General features: G+C 36.0%; 1 protein-coding gene across 4 annotated transcripts in view; it reads left to right on the top strand.

Annotated features, from left to right (window-relative positions):
* Positions 1-17,889, top strand: part of LOC150096320 (protein FAM13A-like) — a 486,855-nt gene that overhangs the window by 441,932 nt on the left and 27,034 nt on the right. For all 4 annotated transcript variants that reach the window (XM_090408854.1, XM_090408851.1, XM_090408853.1 and 1 more), the window contains one exon: positions 12,942-13,087. In XM_090408854.1, the coding sequence (XP_090264980.1) occupies positions 12,942-13,087 (146 nt within the window). The remainder of the gene's footprint in view (positions 1-12,941; positions 13,088-17,889) is intronic.

The raw sequence follows: 17,889 nt of genomic DNA, 5'->3' as shown, positions 1-17,889 counted from the left end.
AAATCATTGAAAATGTCAACTGTGTTGTGAATGGAGAACCTGTGGAACAAGTAAAACATTTCAGCTACTTAGGCACGATTTTTAGTGAAGATGGTAAATTAAATATAGAAATAGACAACAGAATCAGCAAAGCTGGTATGGTGGGAAGTCAATTGAATAAATTCATATGGAATAAGAGAGAAATTAGTCGGAACACTAAATTAGCTGTGTACAAGACAGTGTTCAAACCAATTTTAACTTATGGATCTGAGAGCTGGGTCAGAAGTAAAACACTTGACCAAAGACTAGAGACTGCAGATATGAGAGTCCTAAGAAAGATTATAGGTGTGAACAGATGGCATCAATGGCAATATTATATTAAAAACAAGGATATTAGGAAAGAACTTGACATTGTCAGCATCCAGGAATGCGTTAGCAGAGCTAATCTCAGGTGGTATGGTCACTTAAACAGAATGGGCGAAGAAAGATTAGCATAACAAGTGTTCCCTGCCAGGTTAGCAGCAAAATGACCCAGAGAAAGACCAAGATATAGGTGGATTGATACGGTACAAAGTGCCTTAGACGATAGAAATATAAGATCTGATAATGTTGGAGTCTTGACAAGTAACAGACTGATTTGGAGGAAAATTGTAGATATGAAGTTAGTAATGATGTAATTTTTTTCAAGTAGTACTTGCATATTCCTGCCATGTACCTTGAGGGTACATGGCAGGAATTTGATGATGATGATGATATGTACCCTCCGGAGATACTATGATGATATTACATGAAAAGCTTACATTATTACTAACTTCATATCAACAATGTTCATCCAGATTAACCTGCTATCTGTCAAGACTAATATTATCAGATCTTATATTTCGATCTTTTAAGACACTTCTAACTACATTAGTCTTGGTCTTCTTCTTGCCATCTTGTTATCAAACACCTGCTTTGCTGATATTTCCTTTCCCATTCTGTTTAAATAATACCACCAAAGATTAGTTCTGTCGACACATGCTAACAATGTCAAATTTCTTCTTAATGTCTTCATTTCTAACATGATTCTTCTACTGATGCCATCTGTTCACTCCCCTAATTTCTCTCAGAATTCTCATATCTGTGGTCTCTAGTCCTTGATCGCTAGTTTTACTTCTAAATGACTTCTCAGATAACTAAGTTAAAACTAGCTTCAATATTATCTTGTGTACTACTAGTTTAGTTTACTTTCTAAAATGTGTGGGAAGGCTTATGTGTTCATTGTATGTGTTGATTAATTTTAATAGTATAGATGACAACATAGACTGATAAGAAAATAAGTATTTATTAACTTATTTCTGATATTTTGCTGGTATTCTATCCAGCATCTTCAGAGCACAAAAACAGTTTGTCACAGTATGCGAGACAACAACAATCTGGTATAACAATTGGACTAGTTTAAGCAATTGGAACGTCACCCATCTCAACAATATGGTATCTTAAAAACACTAACCCACAGAGCTAGAGCAATTTGGTCCAATGACATTGCTCTCACTGCTGAACTCACTTATGTCACACCTTCTTGGCTATAATCCCCATAAGATAGACAAAATAAATACTAAATGATCCCCAGAAATCCCCCTCCACTGTCTACCACAGAAGACTACAAGAAAACTGTCACTATCCCATACATTAAAGGCACATCTGAAAAGATATCTAGTTAATAAACATCAACTATGTACTGCATGTGAAATTGGCAACTCTCATCCGTTCATCCAGGGACAGAATCTCTCCTTTATTACATCCAGGAGTCTGTGAAGTGCCCTGTTCATGTGATCGAGCTTACTATGGACAGACAGGAAGAACTGTGAACATCTGCCTCAGTGAACATAAAAAATAAATCCGTATTTTTTATGTTCTATGTTCTTGCCGGCACTGTTGCTATGGCAAGTCAGGTGTAGCAGACCATGCTTTAGATAAAAGTGCTGCACAGAAGCTTTTATAAGTCAGAGAGGTTATTCCTGGAATCAACAGAAGCCTTGAAACATACTCCAAACCTCAACAAGTATGGCTGTAATATAAATTTGCCAGAGATTTGGGAGACAGTCATCTCAAAATCAAATTAATACTTTTTTTTTCTCCTCCTCAACATAGATGGTACCTAATTAGGACTTTATCTTTGTGTTGTATGTTACAATTGTTCAAACTGGTCCCACTGTTATTCCAGATTGTTGTTGTCTCGCGTACTGTGGCAAACAGCTTTTGTACTCCGAAGATGCTGGGTAGAATACCAGCAAAATATCAGCAATAAGTTAATAAATAGTTATTTTCTTATCAGTCTGTATTCTCATCTATACCGTTAAAATTAATGAAGTTTACTTTCTAATTTCTCTCTTATTCCACATAAGATTATCTTATACCAGATATCCTCAAATGTGCTGCCTCTGTCAACTCAATCTGATAAACTTCAGCTTTTGCTAGTTGCAGTTCTACTAACATCGACAGTACCCATCCCCAAGTCTTTTTATTTCTTGTCCTCCTTCAAAATTCAGTATCCCTGCTTTATATCCTTGTGATAATCTTTCTCAGTCATCTATGTCTCACTATACCTATAATGTTTGGCCAATTCGAGCTAACCACTGCCAATAAAAACTCCTTACCATTGTTCCTGATACTTCTTGTATTATCATATGTGGATTGTAATATTCCTTTAGGGCCCAGAGATATTCTTCAATCTTTTAATGACGGATTTATTCAAATTTGAAACCTGAGAAACTACATTTAGCATTCTATTAACTTTCTCATTTTCATACCTGTTCTTCCTCAAGGGAGCCTACACACATGCTCACCTGCATCCTATCTGATAATTTCCTTTATTTTGCATATTTATTCTCTCACTGAACAAAATGTCTGATTATATTAAAAAAAAAAAAGTCAAGTAAAAAAACAATGCATCAACAGTAATTGCTTTTGTAGACATTTTAAAAATGTGTCATGGTATTTTCACTGGCTGTATTGGGAGGAGGGGGGGGGGGGAATAGAAACTGTACCTTTCCATTTAACATTATCATGTTGAACAACCAGTAGTTGTTTATAATATAAACAACTACTGGTTGTTCAAATAATTGCTTTATTATTATTATTATTTTTATTGCAAAATGACTTGCATTATCCTTACTCGTCAATGTTTGTTTTAGCATCACAGTTATCTTCTGATCTGTATTTGCAATTTCTGCTTTCTACCTTTGAGCTTCAACTTCCTCTCCACCATAGCTCCATGATCCCTAGAATTATTACTTTCTCCAAACATAATCCCACTGATGTAGTGTTGAAAATCTCATCATATGAAGGTACATGACTTGTACATTTGCTACCATCAAGCTGATGGCCATTATCATTTGTCTACATTTCCAACCTATTCAAATCATTCTGTAAGTACTATATATATCAGTAGCATTTTTGATTGCCATACAATCATCAGCAGACAATTGAACATCTCCTGACAGTCCATCCAACATCATTAATGTATAGATTGAACAGTGGTCAAAGGATTGATCCTTGGGATATACTGCCACCTTAAATCTGGCAGTTATCCCCCACCTTTCCACATACCACTTTCTAGTACCTGGCCATCAACCACCCAACTCATCCAAGTAAATAGTTTATATTCCAGTTCCATTTTATCATGCATCAACTTTTTATGTGTAACTGGTAATTAGTTTACGGAATTAACAAAGCATATAAAGTATATTAATTAAAGGTAACTTTAATGAATAACTTCTATATTTCGGCAATGTCACATTGCCGAAATATAGAAGTTATTCATTAAAGTTACCTTTAATTAATATACTTTATATGCGTTGTTAATTCCGTAAACTAATTACCAGTTATGTCTAACCAACGTATAAGTCTTACTACTAGAACTTTTTATGTGGTATCCTTTCATATACCTTAGCAAAGTCCAGTGATACAATAAATGAGCAAATTGCTTAGACGTGACATCCCTTTTGTAAATCCATGCTTTTCCTTGCAAAGTGTAGTGTGTATGTCAACCCATTTCTGTATGAGAATTCTTACCATCTTCTCTAAAATCTTCACATTCACTCCTGGGATACTGATAGGTCTGTAGTTAGACACATCAGTTTTTGTACCATCCATGTAGAATGGGATATCACATATTTTAGCATTCCTGTGGGATCCTTGTGGAGCAGACTTAAATTATGAAAACATGTCAGGGGCTTAGCCAGTTTAGCTGAACATTCGTTTGGCACGTGTGATGATATCCTGTTATCAAATTCTTATATCTCGTACACCTCTATCTTTTCATCTGAGTGATCTTAATGGAGCCAGCACTCATTATTTTAATGACTACATCTGCTTCTGACACAAGCATGTCTCCATTCAGGTGTTTCCATTCAAAATAAAGGTGCTTGCATCTTTTCAGAGATTTGGTCTTTTTTTATTGTTAATTTTCATGACAAACTTGTTACAACATTATTCAGGTTAATTAGTCTTCTGAAAACTTTTACTGGATTTATTGAGGAGTTAATTAATTCTCCTAATATTTGCCTTTTTTTATATATTGCATGGCATCATGGAATATATAGAAGGGAGGCGAGTATTAGGAGCACTTTGTCAGCACTATGTGCTAATAAAGTGCTCATTCAATAATTCCACTATATCCTTTGCAACAGTCACTCTGCTGCCATGACTATCCACCACTGTCAACCTGCCATAATTATTTTTCCTCTTTCTTGCCATATAGTGGAAAAATTCTTTTGAATTAACCTTTGCCTGACCAGCCAGTCTCCTCTCACATTACTTTTCTTTTCTTTCTTTATGTACTCGTCACCTTCCTAGCTTGTACTGTATACTCTGCATGGATCTGATTGCCACTGTCTTGTACCTTCTCCATAGCATTTTCTTTTAAAACATACATGGCTTGAGTTCACTGTTCATCCATTTTACTCTTACTCTATTTACTTGCTTAACCCTTGATATACAGTTGTACATTGCTTATGTCAGATACTACCTTATGAATTTTCATGCACTGTCAACATTTTTTCTGCACAGCTTATCTACTCAACATATCCCATAATCGCCCACCTTTATAATTTCATATACAGAGTGGCCATAATTAAACTTCCCCTATTCGGATCCTTAGGTAGCTCGATCTAACAACCAAATTTGGTAGGTAGACTAATCAAGACATGGGAAGAAGAATTCCATAAAAAAAAAAAAAAAAAAGTTGGAAAGGTCACTGATAGGGAAAATATGGCACTGTACAATATAAAAGAGGTATCAGACAAATTCATTCATTCATTTCATATGGTGATTCCACAGCCGTGAGCTCCTTTTACGGGGAGGTACGGCACCACCTCAATCCCCCCCCCCCCATTTTTATCTGGGCTCAGGACTGGCATAGCTGACAATTCAGACCTATGGCTGGAGGATTGTCTTAAGTATTCCTGACTGTATCCGTGTGTGTTCATGGGGCCGGTTTTCCTGCTTGCAGGATGAAAAACCCGAGATAAACTGGGGGGAAAACCCTGTTGTGGATGCCCAAGACCAGCTAATTTGACTTTGGCTGAGGAAGATCCTTAAGCTCCTCAGGTCATCGAACCTAGAACACTCCTTCCCCAGGCATATGGTTGCAAAGCACATAGCCACTAGGATAACTGCACGGACGACAGACAATTGATTAATAGAGACTAAACTGAAGTGAAATATTACTTTTATGTGTTGCATTTATGATAATGCAGCAATAAAACATTTAATATCATTTGAATTTAGCACAATAATTATGGTATTACAGTTATTGGAGCATAATGTTGTCACAAACCTGTTACACAACTTGAGCATGTGGAAAGTTTATTTTTCACTTGGTTAGACTATAATAAATTTAGTTTTATCCTTTTTCCAAGTGTGAGCAAACAAAGTTTGTACCTGAAAATATCTTCAGGACTGAATATGGTGTTGTACTACCTTACTGGGGTAAGGTAGTACAACACCGGGAAACTCATAGCAAAGGTGGACCAAGGTAGCATCACTCCTATCCCAGTATCTCCCATAATGCAAAACACATCTCCTTGCAGATATGTATAATGTTATGCATTAAGGATTGGCCACTACACAGTTTCATTATAATGAAGATTGTATGCAAAGGGATCATGAGGGGGGGAGAAACCGTATATCAGTCCTGAAGATATTTTCAGGTGCAAACTTTGTTTGCTCACACTTGGATAAAGGATTAAACTAAATTTATTATAGTCTAACCAAGTGAAACATAAACTTTCAACATCTTTCTCTAAATCCAGAGTAATTTAATAAAAAAAAAAGGTGGTACACCTTTTGGCAACTCCTATAGGTAAAGATGACCTTGCTATTGCTTCTGCCTGGTATCTCCACCTCTGGGCCTGGCTCCCACTGAAGAGACCTCAATAAAGGTCGAAACTAGTCTGGGTTGTGGCCAATCCCTTAATGCATAACATTATACATATCTGCAAGGAGATGTGTTTTGCATTATGAGAGATACTGGGGATAGGAGTGATGTTAGCTTGGTCCACCTTTGCTACGAGTTGCCTGGTGTTGTACTACCTTACTGGGGTAAGGTAGTACAACACCATATTCAGTCCTGAAGATATTTTCAGGCACAAACTTTGTTTGCTCACACTTGGATAAAGGATTAAACTAATTATTTAATCAATTGTGGGATTTAATACCGAATAAGAAACTCAAAGATTGGAATCAGAGAGTTCATGCCGAATATAGTATAATAAACTATAAAAGTATCGGCGACTACTAGCATGAGCTAATGCAAGTAGTCCAAGTACGTAGTACAAACTCAGGCAACTCGCAGCAAAGGTGGTAAAGTTCTGATCACTATTCAGCCTTTATTGAGGCTTCATCTGTGAGTAGCTAGACCAAATTAATACCAAGGCTCTTAGTATTGGCTCTTTATATTTAAGTAAAGGATTAAACTAAATTTATTATTGAGCATGTAGAGTTCACCCATTCAAAAATGGACCTGATTTGGTGTTGCCATTGTTCTCATGGACCATAAATTGCATCTTGTACACAGCATTCTCAACAACAGAATGTAACATATCTGAGGAAATGTTCATCACAGCCTGTGGTATGTTGTCCTTCAAGGCTGCCAAGTTCAAGACACTGAACTTAGCAGCCTTAAGCCCAAAGGCCACAATAGATGTTGGCCTTCAGGTAACCCCACAACCAAAAATCACATGGAGTGATCAGTTGTTATGACTGTCTATCACTGTCAACCTGCCATAATTATATTTCCTCTTTCTTCCCATATAGTGTACTTTTCGTGTAGTGTGGGGAGGTGCTCTATCTTGCATAAAAATGGTCTCATCCAGACATTGTCATTGCTGAAGTTATAGAATGATGCAACTTTTCATCATATGACGATATTTCAATCCAATAATGAATGAAGTTACTGGTCCTGTCAGAGTGGAGGCTTCAAAAAAAGAATGACCCTATTATAAAATATGCTGTGAAGCCACATCGAGCAGTACTTTTCAGTGAATCTAATGGGAGTTCCTCGAGCACATGGGGTGGTGATTCAGAAGCCCAAATTCACCAATTTTGGATATTTATAGTTTCATTCAGATAAAAATGCACCTGAACTCCCTACAGAATTTTCCAAGGCCAAACATTGTCAACTTCCAGTCAGATCAGAAACATATGCGACAGAGCAAATGTCAGTCGCATATCATAATCATCATGTAGCAGCTGCTGTATGTGGCTGATCTTGTATGGATAAAATGTAATAATTTTGTGCAAGACTCCATACCATGGAATAAGGCATATCCAATTGTTGCACTACTCCATTGGGACTGCTGCTACAAGCGACATTTTCATGTGATCTGTCAACAATCATGACAGAAACTTCTTCTACTAGTGCCAGGTCGAACTTCCAAAGATCCTATTTTTCTTGAAATTTCCGAATCGTCGATCTGACTGCGTTAGCTGACAGAGGACCTTTGCGCAAGTTCTGTCAGGTTCTAAACTTGTGAACAGCAACTGATGCATTGCACTCGTTAAGGTAAAATAAATTTACAAGTAACATGTGCAATAAGGTAAAGTGAGGTGCGTGTTGAGCACAACTATCAATAGGCATGTGCTTGTGAAGTTTTCTCTTTACTTTATAGCTCTTATGATGCCAGCAGAGCAGGTGATCAAATTCGTTTTATGCAAATTTTTGGGTGACTGAGCTACAACAGTGCCATATTCCCCTTATTGGCAAGTTTTCAAACTAAATTTTTTTTTTCTCCAGAATCCTTCTCATGTCTTGATTAGTCTCTCTACCAAATTTGGTGACATTCTGGTTGTTAGATTGAGCTACATAAGGCTCTGAATAGGGGAAATTTAATTATGGTCACCCTCTATATCCTTTTTTGGCAGTAACCTTTTCTTGTTTCACTACTTCCCAAACAAGTACCTCATGATCACTCTCACCAACTTGCCAACTGGTGGCAGTATCATTACCTCATTAACAACTGCATCTTTTGAAGTTGTCACCAAATCCAAAACACTAAAGCCTCTAGTTGCTTCAGTCACATGCTGCTTAAGATATTTATCCCTCAGAAAGGGATATTTTTATATCTCTTTGTTTTATAATGTCATCCACATAGATGATGAATTATAGTAGAGATGGTGTGCATGCTTGTCCTGAAAGAGAAACAAGATGGTTTGATGTAAAATTAAATGTTCGTTCTCTTGGCACTCTGTCATATGTTTTTATAGATATACAAAACTTAAATACAGATCCTTGTTGTATTTCCATAATTTCTAAACTATTGATTCTCATAGAGACCACTGGAATAGTTTCTTATAGTATAGTGAATTTCCTATAGAATGGCATTGTACATGGGGAGCTGAGGTTGAGACTTCTCAGGGATTAATTATAATGAGTAAATTTGTTTTAACAGTGTTTGCCAAGCAAGAGTCAACTATATTTGCCTTAAAGTAAAAATCCAATCCTGACAACCCCTGTTTGCCCTGAACTCAGTTTTGTTTTACCTCATGTTTCTTTTTTACAATTTTTCTTCACATCTTTTAGAGTATGCTTGTGTAAATCTAATGTGGAATACTAAGTAGTGAAATTCCTCTGTAATTAGTTTTATTCTCTTTTTATAGATGAGTATTTTGAGAGCTCTATCCTCTGATTAGGCTATCTGAATTATGCACTATTCACTGTAAAATTTTTATACCTACATATCTGAGCATTTCTGTCAAAATATTATATACTCCAGCTGCCTTTCTACATTTCATATTTTTGATGGGTTTTTTTCTTAATACACACATAAATAAACAAGCATCTGAAAAAAAAATTCCATTCCTTTTTTATTCTTGCCACTGTTTTCTTGCTTCTTTTTTCATTTAGCAGTCTTTCAAGGTAATTACACCAGTCATCCAAAATATCTCAAGTTTTCATGTTGTCTTAATTATCTCTGATTCCTTATTATTATCCATGCCTCCATGGAGTCAAAAAGACTCATCGTGGGAGGTCCTTCCTAAGAAACGCAAAGTCTATCAAGACTCATCGAGGGGAGGTCCCCCTAAGAAACACAAAGTCTATCATACCACTCCTTAAACCCATTGACCGTTCTCACTCTCACCACTCCATCAGGTAATGCATTCCATGGTTCAACCACCCTCCATGCAAAGAAACCACTCCTCACCCACTTGCTCATGGTTTCCTTTCGTAACTTCCAGGGATGCCTCTTGTCATCACTCTTTCCTGCTGTTCAACCAAGGGAAAGAACTTCCCAGTGTCAACCCTGTAACCACCTTTCAACAGTTTAAAAGTCTCAATCATATCACCTCTCCTTCTTGTATCCACCAAACTCTGCAGTCCACATTCCCTCAGCCGATCCTCATAACTAACATTGTACAGTCCTGAAACCATCTTTGTTATCTGCCTTTGTACCCTTTCCACAGTTAATTTATCCCCTTCAAATCCTGGGACCAAATCTGAGAACAATAGTCTAAGCGTGGTCTGATCAGGGTCTTATACAATGGAATAATAACTGTTTTATCTCTGCAGGTCAGTGTCCTTCTCATTATTGCAGCAATCCTCTGTGTTACCTTCACCACCCTTGCAATATGTCCCCTGAATTTCAGGTTTCTATCAATCATTAACCCCAGATCTCTGGTCTCCCCTACTTCCTCCAGTATAATTCTTCCCATAGAGTATGCAGTGTCCCATCGATGTTTCCCAAACCTCAAGACCTTACATTTTGCTGCATTAAACTGACACCCCCCATTCATATGCCCATCTATCTAGCTTATTCAAATCCTCTTGCAGGGCTGCTGCATCTGCACTATTACACTATAATCCTTCCCAGGCTTCGCATCATCTGCAAACAACTGAATATCCCCTTGTAATCCACTGATAATGTCATTGATATAAAGGTTAAACAATATAGGTACCAGTACTGAGCCCTGTGGGATCCCACTTGTAACCCTCTGCTTCCTTGAAACTGCCCCACCATACACAACTCTCTGATACCTATTGGACAGCCAATCCTGAATCCAGTTGACCAACCTGACATCCAGACCCATGTGCTGCAACTTAAATATCAGCTTATCATGTTTCACCCTATCACATGCCTTCGCTGAGTCTAAGAAAATGGCAGTATATGCCTTTCCCTCATCTAATGCTCTTGTAACTTTATTATAAAAGGCTAGCATATTGCTAAAACAAGAGCGCCCCTTCACAAATCCATGTTGACTCTCACAGATAACATTACCCTCATCTGCCGATGTTGTATACGGTCCCTCACTACTTTCTCCAAGATCTTAACTACTGATGTCACACAAACTGGCCTGTAATTAGACACTTCCAGTCTGCTACTGCCCTTATGCAATGGCACTATCTTACCTTCCTTCCATTCCATGGGTACCTTTCCCTCAGCCAGACTATCATTGAAAAGCCAGGTCAACAGCACTGTCAGTTCCCTAGCACATTCGCTCAAAACTCGTGGTGAAATACCATCCAGTCCCACAGCTTTACTGACATCCAGAGTACTCAGTATTTGAAACACACTCTCCTCCTGTAACTCTAAACCTCGAACCTGCCCTATCCCTCTAGTATTAAAACTGACTCCTCCTGGGTGAAATACTCCAATAAAGTGTTCATTGAACAATTCCATTATGTCCTCTGCATCAGCACTCTATTCCCATTTTTATCCCACAATATCATTCTTCCATAGTCATTTCTCCTCCTACTTGTCACATAGCTAAAAAATTCCCTAGAATTTTCTTTGGATCTTAGAGCCAATCTCCTCTCATATTCCAGTTTCACCTTCCTTACCATACTACTCACTCTTCTGGCCTGTGTCTTATATTCTTCATGCATCTTCTCTTCAGCTGTCTCCTTATATCTCTTCCATAGCCTCTTTTTCGCATGCAGTTCCTGTTTAATATTGTTTGTCATCCACTTTATTCCAAATTGTGTCCTCTTCTTCACTCGTGGTATACAACTTACTATTGCTGCTAACAAATATTCTTTCACAATTTCCTATGCACTAATGATATCCCGGCCTTCCAATTCCTCCCTCCATGAAACTTCCCCAAGTTGACGTCTTAGACTATTATAATCACCTGCCTTATAATTCCACATACGTTCCCATCTCTTTGATACTCCTGTATGTCTATTCATTTTCCAAGTCAAAACCATATGGTCACTCTCTCCAACTGGTGGGAGAGATGTCATCTCAGTTATTATCAACTCTTCTGATGCTATAACCAAATCCAAAACTCTTGTAACTCTTGTTCCATCTATTATCATGTTTCACATGTTAATAGATGGAAGTAACATGTGAAATACATGTTGCCTAAGACATTTGTCCCTCAAGAATTCTAGAAATTCCATTCCATTCCCTTATTGCTACATGCATCTTCCTCTCCCCAATTTATATTACTGTAGTTAAAATCTCCCATAACAATCATTCTTCTTTCGCTTGCCAAACTGAAATGTCTAAACATCTCCTGGTCCCCACCCTGTGTGCTCCTGGGTCTGTAGCAACACCCCACTAAATATCCTATCTTTCCCACCTCTACTCACACCATATGCTTTGAAAATCATTAGTGTCACTGCTTTCCAAAGCCTCCACTCTCAGAGGACATAGGTCGTCACTTATCATAAGCAGATTTTTTTTTTTTTTCAACTTCCATTTTTTTGCCTTCATGATATACACCTTTTGTGTTCCTCTATCTTCTGTTTTGCTATATTCATAATTATTTTAATATTAACATAATTTAATATTATTAAATAACTTTTACAAATAATAATAATATTATATTATAAAGACAACTATTTTTTTATCAATATTTATTCAGTACACATATGAAGATTAAAAAATTTGCGGATGTGAAAATAAAATTAACATTTCTCATCAATTTTTAAATATAAATAGGTAATTTATTTCTTTATTGTTATAAAAATATTGGCTTGCTTACAAACTTGATTAAAAAAAATAAATGAAGTTACTCCCCAACTTGAAAACTTTGTGCATATATCCTCATGTTTAGGCTAACGTTGATTCTCCAGCATATTGTCAATTTCCTTAAACAATATACAATTTGTACACATATGATATATCTCATTTTTCTTCATAATGGTTAGGGCAGTTTCATTTCCTCTTTTTTCATGGCTCTTTTAGTTACTTCATAAATCATCACATGTTAAGTGAGAAATGTTGTCTCTTCCTAACATGCACACTCACTCATCCAAGCTGCAGCTTACAAACTGTAATAAAAGAATGGAATAGTTTCAATAAAACAGTATTTTCCGATATTTCCTTTTTTTTTTTGTTTTTTTTTTTGCTTAATTTTCAACAACTCTCTGAGTTAAATTATGATATGGTCAATTTTTATGTTCTTGTTTAGTGCACTTTAACACAGTAAGATATTTTTACTTCTTTCAAAAGTTACAAGAATTATTTTGTAAATAGGAGATCAATAAATGTGAGGTCACTGAAGATAAGGCAGTAGATGAACAAGAAATTAATCCAGAAAAAATAATAGATGGTGAATGGACTGATATTCAGGTTACACTGCCTACTAACTATCAAAGCTCTAATGTCCATGAACTTCCATTGTAAGCAATGTGATTTTTATTATAAATGTTTCATTTTTTATTATATAACTAAATCTATTATATAACTAAATCTAAACATCCATTATTATGTTGTTGTTCATGACTTATTTTTCATGGTATTAACAACACCACACACACTATTATCACAAAGCTGTTTTATTAACGCTTATATTTCGCTGATTTTCAACTCAGCATCATCAGAGCACAACACACTGGTAGACGCGACAGTGAGTGAATGAAACAATATAATTGCAAAAGACAAAAGATCTAAAGTCCTATTTTTGGCACCCTCTAATGAAAAAAAAAAAAAGCAGCTATCCAGGAGTTTTTCATAGGATAACCGTCTCCCAAATTTTTGGCAAATTAATGTAACCATATTTGTTATGGTTGGGAGAATTCTTCAAAGCCATTGCTGACTCAAAAAATAATCTTTCAGATCTATAACAACTCCTAAATAGCACATTCGTGATTGTGTTTGTTTATGTAGGTATCTTCCTGTGTGTGTAGGTTTTCTGTAAATAGAAAAAGATAGTGATCCATCTGAAAGGCAGATGACTAATGTGTCAAGAAATGGTAAGCAGTGATTTGATTCTTTTTCTACTATGAAATGAATTTTGGGGTGTTGGCTGTTTAGGCAGGTGACAAAAGCATCCAAAGTGTCTTGTCCATGGAGCCAGATGGCAAACACATCATCTGCATACCGTAAACACACTTGTGGCTTGTATGTAGCTGTGGTAAGTACTTTGTTTTCAAAGTGTTCCATGTAAAAATTTGCTAATTTTTACATGGAACACCTGTTTGTAGAATTTTCCTCCCCATGTAAAGCAACCTGCATTCATGGTAAATTGAAATAATTCAAATTATTTCAATTAAATTAACCATTATGTCTGAATCTTTTAGGATTAGATTTTTAACCAGTGTTTTGAAATGGATTGAATTTTTTACAAAAGTAGAGGAGTTGCCAGTAAGGGGGGGGGGGGGGAAGCAACTTGGCTAAATGCCAGGCCAGTTTATATGTGGGACTATCTATGCTATCGACTATGGGGCATGGGGGGGAGGGATATTAGTTTTGTGGATTTTTGGTAATCCATAAATACGGGGTGGTTTAACATGAATTGGTTTTATTTTCCTGATGATTTCTTTGGGCCATGATGTCACTTTTTTCAGTAATTTTCGGACTTTTTACTTTTGAGACATCATAGGGTCTCGATGTATAATTTGATATGTGGAACTGTCACATATGAGATCTTGCATTTTTCTGTTATGCTCTTCTTGATTCATGATAACTGTTGCATTTCAAAATCAGCGAAATATTAATAAAACATTTTTGTGATAAAAGTGTGTGGTGTTGTTAATACTGTGAAAAATAAGTCATGAATAACCATCAACACCTAAGCTTATCTGTTAGATTATATTGTTGTATGACTGTGGAAGTTAAATCTACTAAATGAACTGGATAATTTAACTAGATAATTGGTATGAAAGCCATTTATTGCAAAAATTTTTGGCCTAATATCAGAGCCATTCTTGTTACAGTAATAAATGAAATAGAAACCAAAACAGAGAAGAACAGAATTTTTCAGTTTAACAATAAAATTCATTGTGGTTTGGATTTGTTGAGGCATTACAAGTGTAAGCTAAGTCTGACATTTCATTACAGTCCAATAAGAATAATTAATTGGATATATAGAATTATTAAAAAAAAAGTCTTGTTTTTAGTTGTTGAACAGAATTGCTTCCTAAAATTGCAAAAGCTTACATAAATCATTCAAATTTAAATTTGTGTTGTGAAACACTTCCTTTGGTTCTGTTGAATTCACTATCAGAGATTGCATGCTGAGCAAGACTCTGACCTCATAAATGCCACTTTTCTGTTTGACAAAATAGGCCATATAAGTAAGGCAGCTACTTAACATAGGACAGTAGATCCAACTATTTTTAGGAGAATGAAAGATGGAATCTAACTCACTAATAGCATGAATGGACTTATATGTTTTCAAAGTGCAGTCTAGCTGTCTTCTGAGGCACCTTGTTTGTATGGAAGATTCTTATGGATATTTCCAAAGGAAAGAGTGAATGGTGATTACATGTTCTTATATTTTCTATGAGATGAATGTCATAACCATTAAAATAAAATGTGGAGATGAGTTTAACTCCTGTTGTAAAAGTATATCTCTGAGGTAGCATGTGTGAGCATGATGAATTAATTTTGATGGAATCTGACTTTTGCTTAGAATGATAAAATCAACCTATCAATTCATGGTTGTGAATGTATAGGAAAGTTTTTAGTAAGGATGCTCTGAACCAGGATTTGACTCAAACATTGAATATCAAATATTCAGTTTGAAATTTGGCCAGAGCACTGAAGATTTGGTCGAAGCATACTGAATTAAATTTTGTAAAGAAATATTTTGGAAAAAATATATATATATACTCATTAAATATTAATAAAAATTTTTAATGAGTGTATATTTTTCTCCCAAAAACATTTGTTTATAAAATTTAATTTGGAATGGCTAAAATTTAATTCATTATGCCTTGGCTTAATTTTTCTGATAGGAAACAGATCGCTTCTTTTGAGATGTGGTGTTACAAGAGATGCTCTCATAAGCTCTCTGGTAAATTTTCAAAATTTCGGTATCTTTCTACATTTGGCTATAAAATGTAGATGGATCCATAATATCCTCCATTTCAATATAAAGTATCATTTAATTTCCTACAGAACATAGCATTGCATTGAAGAAAAAAAAACAATGCAGTATAAAATTAGAAAAAATATTGCACTCATTTCTTCAGATAACAGAAATATGAATGAAACTTATTTTAAGTTGTAAAATGTAGAGAATAATTATGGATTTAACAATCAAAATTAATTTATGATAAATTATGATATAGGAAAAGAAATTTTTCAGCATTTTGTGAAGTTGCAATGACTGGTTTCTTCATAAATATTTCTAGCTTCTGAAAAAATGATTTTGATGAATATGCTGGTCACTTCCATTTCTCAGTGAAGTGTCATACCAGTCCTTACCAGGTGGTCTTGTATGCTTTTCTGGAGGCTTCAACTCTCTGGAGATATCATCTGCCCATCTTATTGAGGATCTACCTGTTCTTCTTTTTTCCAGGAATTTTACTTTCTATTATTACTGGTTTGAGAAGTCCTTCTATGTTTTCAGTGTATCCAAAGTATTTCAACTTTCTTCTGTCAGTATCCTTAAGGAGCCTTAAAGTTCTAACAATCCTTTCTAGTATCCATCAGTTTGTCTACCTTTCTGTATATGATATCCTCAACCGCCTTCTGTAACACCACACCTCAAAAGCAACTATTCTTTTCCTGTCAGAATTCTTTAGGTTCTGAGTCTCACATCCATAAATCTCTGCTGGAGAAACAGCTGCATTCGAAATCCTCAATTTTGTTCCTGTGGAGATAGATCCATCCTTCCAGATTTTAGACAGTTCTCTGACTGTTGTTTTAACCATTCCTAATCTTCTTTTTCTTACATCTTCTGAACAGCAATTCTTCACATTAAAATTGCATTGCGGAATAAATTCACTCGTGAATCTTGGGTAACCTGTTATTTGAAAAGTCGATCACAATAAGCAGAGGCTTTTCCTAGTTGTTTCCTATTTTTATGATACATATAACAGGAATATCTCTGCTTTGGTTGGCTGAATACCAAATCCTTCTTTTCTCACTAGCTAATTTTTGTATGACTTATCAGATGTATCTCTCATCATCTTATCAAAGATATCTCAGTTTTAGATATATAATTCATCTAAAAAATATATAATTATGCAGTTACACCTAAACAGGTTTGGCCAAAACTGAATATTTGAAAAATACACTGAATCAGCCAAATACTGAAGCAAAACTGAATGTTTGGCACATCCTTAGTGTATAAATTCGTTTACTAGATTACTGTTATTGGATTTAATTTCTAAAGTAAATTAGAAATCTGTTTTTCAGTAATTCTGTTGTAACAGCCAACAGAATGTTTGTAAAGAGAGAAATAGAGGTTGTGTCTTTGGTAAGAGGAGGTAGTCATTTTTGAGTTTTATGGTGCAAAGACATCAAAGGTGAGCCTGTGTAGCTCAGTGGATGTGGCGTTTGCACACCACTGCGCTTGGCCGCACGAAGGAAGTCTTGGTTTCGAGTCTAGTCGACGACTAGAGGAAATTTTTCTAAGCCTTTTTTCGACCGGTTCCCGAGTTAGTCGATCTCTGGCACGGGCAAGCAGGTTTTTCCTCCCGGAAACTCGGGTTTTTCGTCCTGTAAACTCAAGAAAATCGACCGTAGAACCCACATTATTTCAGACATTAAATATATTTGTGTTAGGGTTAGGGACCACGAGATGGCGGCACATTTGAGCCGTCTCTCTTCACTGCCTACTGCTTAATTAGTGATAGCCTTGGGCCATCTGTCTCTGATTGGGTACCAGTGGAGATTGAACTGCCCACTCAGTCTCCAAAAGTTAGATAGGGCTAAATGGCCTCGCCTACTCCCGTATACGGGAATAAAAAGGCGTTAGCTGATTTTTAAAAAAAATTTTTTTTTTTAACATCAAAGGTCATACTGCAGCACCAGGACACAGGTTACAGCAGTACATATTGTAAATAGTAGGACAATCACAAGCATCCATACCCTTGGTGGGATTCACTAACCTCAGCCAACCAGGTGGGCTTAGTAAGAGGACAAGCAGCTGTTGACAAGCCTTTTCTGTATTAGATATGGGGTTAGATTAATTCTTTTCTCACTAACTAAATATTTGTATGACTTATCAGATGTATCTCTCATCGTCTTA

This window comes from Typopeltis vanoorti, chromosome 19 (genome assembly GCF_054136105.1).
Source record: "Typopeltis vanoorti isolate ZY-2024b chromosome 19, IOZ_Tvanoo_1.0, whole genome shotgun sequence".
In the NCBI taxonomy this organism is placed as follows: Eukaryota; Metazoa; Arthropoda; class Arachnida; order Uropygi; family Thelyphonidae; genus Typopeltis; species Typopeltis vanoorti.
Note: the sequence above shows the minus strand (reverse complement) of the source record. Positions and strands in the feature narration are given on the sequence as shown.